Source organism: Sinocyclocheilus grahami, unplaced genomic scaffold, assembly GCF_001515645.1.
Source record: "Sinocyclocheilus grahami isolate Dianchi unplaced genomic scaffold, SAMN03320097.WGS_v1.1 scaffold758.1, whole genome shotgun sequence".
Lineage (NCBI taxonomy): Eukaryota > Metazoa > Chordata > Actinopteri > Cypriniformes > Cyprinidae > Sinocyclocheilus > Sinocyclocheilus grahami.
The window spans coordinates 12,460-17,342 of record NW_015505937.1 but is presented as its reverse complement, the minus strand read 5'-3'; the positions used below and the strand labels follow the sequence as shown (position 1 = coordinate 17,342).

At 32.3% G+C, this 4,883-nt stretch overlaps 1 protein-coding gene across 1 annotated transcript in view; it reads left to right on the top strand.

Moving 5' to 3' along the window:
- Positions 1 to 4,883, top strand: part of LOC107561114 (ankyrin repeat and fibronectin type-III domain-containing protein 1-like) — an 89,570-nt gene that overhangs the window by 75,264 nt on the left and 9,423 nt on the right. The window contains exons 13-16 of the mRNA XM_016245467.1: positions 1,405 to 1,504; positions 1,610 to 1,739; positions 3,169 to 3,288; positions 3,437 to 3,655. Of these exons, the coding sequence (XP_016100953.1) occupies positions 1,405 to 1,504; positions 1,610 to 1,739; positions 3,169 to 3,288; positions 3,437 to 3,655 (569 nt within the window). The remainder of the gene's footprint in view (positions 1 to 1,404; positions 1,505 to 1,609; positions 1,740 to 3,168; positions 3,289 to 3,436; positions 3,656 to 4,883) is intronic.

Below are 4,883 nucleotides of genomic sequence, written 5' to 3'. Positions count from 1 at the left end.
AAAACCTTACAGCTGCATGAGTCGTGACGGTCACGTTAGCCTGATGGGCCCAAACTCCCTTTGTGATTTTAAAACGTAAGACAGTACCCAGATTTGAAGACTACAGTAAGATTGAACTTCTATTGTTAATAAGATTTTGGTAGGCTACTATTAGATGGATAGCCTAAATGTCCTAATTCAGATGGGCTACCTGTTTTTTTTTTGTTTGTTTTAATGGTATATCAAAAATTTTATATTTTTTAAATGTGATTGTTGGTACATTTTACCAGTTTTTACCATACTTTCAAAACAAAAATTAAAATAGGAAAAATATGCAATATGAAAATAATTGAAGACAAAATGTGTTTTACCAATACGGTAATTCACAGATCTAATCTAATCAATCTAATAATCTAATCACAGAGTATCTGAGATACAATCTGTAAAAGCAAAGCATATTATTGAAAAAGGAGGCGGGGAGCAGCAGCTCATTTGCATTTAAAGAGACATGCATTAAAACGGCGTGTTTCTGCTTCCGCTCTAAATAGGCATTTTCAAAATGATATAATAAATGGTCTGTGGGGTATTTTGAGCTGAAACTTCACAGACACATTCTGGGGACACCTGAGACCTAAAGGGGCATAATAGGTGCCCTTTAAGGTCATGTTTTTTTTGCATTGTGACATTCTTTTTTTTTAATTGAACACTTAAACCCCTTTAAAACCCCTGTACTTTACAGTTAATTTGTTAAAAAAATAACATCTCTGTCTACTAAAATATTTATTTATTTATGTGTTTGGCAATTTAATTTAAAAGAAATAATTATAAGCATATTATTGAAAAAGGAGGCGGGGAGCAGCAGCTCATTTGCATTTAAAGAGACATGCATTAAAACGGCGTGTTTCTGCTTCCGCTCTAAATATTAGGCATTTTCAAAATGATATAATAAATGGTCTGTGGGGTATTTTGAGCTGAAACTTCACAAACACATTCTGGGGACACCTGAGACTTATATTACATATTGTAAAAAGGGGCATAATAGGTGCCCTTTAAGGTCATGTTTTTTTTTGCATTGTGACATTCTTTTTTTTTAATTGAACACTTAAACCCCTTTAAAACCCCTGTACTTTACAGTTAATTTGTTAAAAAAATAACATCTCTGTCTACTAAAATATTTATTTATTTATGTGTTTGGCAATTTAATTTAAAAGAAATAATTATCTAATTACAGTAATTGCATTTTTTTATCACTTTTTCATCAGTGTTTAATATGCACTTCATGCTTATGACTCTTCAAGCTGAAGTTGAAAAGCAAATATTATTAGTGATTTATCATTTTGACTGAAAGCTAAAACTGCACATCTGAACTCCTCTACATGACTGTCTGTGCTGTATTTGACATGTCTGATCTCTCTGTGTGTTTAGAACAATGCAAAGCCCCGTCGAACACCAGGAAACACTCTGTCTCGAAAAGTCTGAGGCATCTCTTCCAGCCCACCAGCAAATTTGTCAAAAATCTGAAAAGGTGAGAGAAAACAACATCAGATGATGGCTGCTGCAGTGAGGAACGCTCTCAACACACCATATCTTGCATTATCTATGACTCCTCTCTCTCTGATCCTCTCTGTAGAGGCCTTTATCTGGCCTGTATATTTTATAAAGATGAAAACGTTCTGGTGACTCCAGAGGATCAGCTGCCCGTCGTCGAGGTGGATGACTCGTACAGCTGTCACGCTCAGGATTTACTCTGGTTCACAAAGGTGACAAAGTGTTGCACACAACCAAATCACAAGTAATAAGTAAATATTTGTTTTTAAAAACTAAATATATATTATATAAATATATATTTTATATATCAGTCAGTCACCTTTAATTATATAGTGCTTTATACAATTTCAAATCATAGAACATACTGATTCAGTGATGCAAACAAAATTCTGCTGTAAAGCAGCTCTAAAAAGACAAACACACACACATATATGTAATGTTTATTTTATATTTATTTATTTAAATACATAAATAATTACAATATTTCATGTATCATGTAATTATTGTAATTTTTACATGCTATCTATATATATATATATATATATATATATATAAACAAACAATAATTTCTTTTGTATGATATCTATTTATATAATTTGTCATTTATATGTGTGTGTACATTATATATATATATGAATTAATATGAATAATTATATATAATAACAACTTATATCATTTGTATAATTTTGATTAAATATAACTAATATATTAAACTTATTTCACATTGTTAAAAAAATTCAAATAATAAATAAAAATTCAATAAAAAAATTCTATATAATATTATTTTATGTAATATCTATTTATATAATTTATGTACACACACATGCATGTATATATATTTAAGAAAAATATGTTACGTTTATATATTAAATATATTTATATATGATATAAATTATATGAATATAAATATATACATGTACATTTTGTAAATGCGTGTAAATATTTTCCAAATATATGCTGTATGTGTGTATATTTATATATACATAATAAATATACACAATACACACATATATTATGTAAACAAAAACTTTTATTTTGGGTGCAATTAATCGTTTGACAGCATTAATATATACAGTATGTATATATAAATATATATATATTATTTGTTTTTTAAACTTTTTTAAAAAAACGCTCAAAGGACTTCACATTATCTATAAAGAAAATCCAACATATATATATATGACAATAATAAATATACACAATACACACATATATTATGTAAACAAAAACTTTTATTTTGGGTGCAATTAATCGTTTGACAGCATTAATATATACAGTATGTATATATAAATATATATATATATTATTTGTTTAAAAAACAAATAATATATATATATATATTTGTTTTTTAAACTTTTTTAAAAAACGCTCAAAGGACTTCACATTATCTATAAAGAAAATCCAACATATATATATATGACAATATATTTATATAATAACAATTTATATAATTTATGTATAATTTGAATTAAATATAACAAATATATTTAACGTATTTCACATTATTAAAGATCAATGTTAAAATCCAACCAAATTTGAATCAGTTCATTTCAACAACTCTGATTCATTAAGTCGCACCGCAGTATACAGTGTCAGCATTTGAGTATTAAACATTGTCTCGATGGTAACGTGCATTGACAGGTGTCACATCTGTGGGAGGAGCTCACCTGGATGCAGCAGTGCATCAGTCCTGCACACGCCTCCAGTTCCTGCACGCTGCAGACGCGCCTCAAACTGCTGCAGGCGGCTGCGCAGCTGCAGGTGAAGTCTACAGTCACTAGGGACGTAAAAATACATCATAATAACCAAATCTCAAAGAATTGCAATCAAACTGTTGTTAGAGTTGAGATTTATTTACACTGTAACATATATCTTGTGGTAAAGTTTCTGTTTTTGGATTATTCTGCAGGCGCTCCTCGGCACAGTGGATCTGGGGCAGGTGTATTTTGAGCCCATCAGGGACAAGCACGGTAACGCGGTGTTGGTGCTGATGAAGGACATGAGCGCATGCACGCTGCTGGAAGGCGTACGCTGGATTCCCGTCAGTAAATTCCAGCTGCAGCGCAGGTCTTCCTCTTCTTCATCAGACGAGCCCAGCACACTGGAGTCGCTTCTCACCACACTGCATGTGAGTGCTTTAATCACTAAAACACCAGTGCATCATGAATGTGGCGCAGGTCCCGTTTAGCACCATGATCAATGAAAATCTTACTTTAATGAAGTCCCTTCTGCTCACCAAGGCTGCATTTATTTGATCAAAATTAAGTAAAAATAGTAATATTATGAAATATAATTACAATTTAAAATATTGGCTTTCTAGTGAAATATCTTGTAAAATATAATTTATTCCTGTGATGCAAAACTGAATTTTCAGCATCATTACTCCAGTCTGTCACATGATCCTTCAGAAATCATTCTAATATGCTGATTTGCTGCTCAAGAAACATTTCTGAGTATTATTAATGTTGAAAACAGTTGTGCTGCTTGGATCATGTGACACTGAAGACTGGAGTAATGATGCTAGAACTTAAGATTTGTTTACAAGAATAAATTACATTTTTGCAATATATTCACACAGAAAACAGTTCTTTTAAATTGTAATAATATTTCACAGGATTAGTGTTTTTACTGTATTTTTCAGCACATAAATGAAGCCTTGGTGAGCAGAAGAGACTTCACTAAAAACATTTAAAAATCACAGTAATGTTTTCAAACTTTTGACAAGTACTGTATGTATCTTAAAACTCATTTAGAATAATAAGAAACAAATTCAGTCTATTGTGTCCAAACTTCTGAATTTGGAGTCATTTTCTTGCCCCGGTGCTTCGTGCCCGGTTTGACGTCAAACATCATTGACTTTCTAGAGTCTCGTTATTGACGTCAAGCCTGGAGTGAATCATTTTGATGCACAATATGAATTTGAATCAACTTTGAAAAATGAAGGAAATGGCATAATTTGGATGAGCAAATGCTTTACCTCAACAGGTTTCAGACTCTTAGCCTGAAAATCAGTGGAAAAAAACATTTAGCTGCTGCTAGCTTCTGTGTTCCCCGCTCTTGTTCCTGGAGTGCAGTGAATTGTGGGAGTATAACAGTAGCATTGTTCATTTGATGATTTAGTCTGAGCGCTGTAAACACTTCACCCGCTGCTGATCGTGTGTTTGGAACGGCTCCGGCTCAGGAACATCAGCCTTGGTGTCAAAATGATGTTTTGTCTGAGCGGCTCAGATTTTCACTGCGGTGAAGCTGTGTGTGTGTGTGTGTGTGTGTGTGTGTGTGTGTGTGTGTGTGTGTGTGTGTGTGTGTGTGTGTGTGTGTGTGTGTGTGTGTGTGTGTGTGAGAGTGTGAGTGTGCGT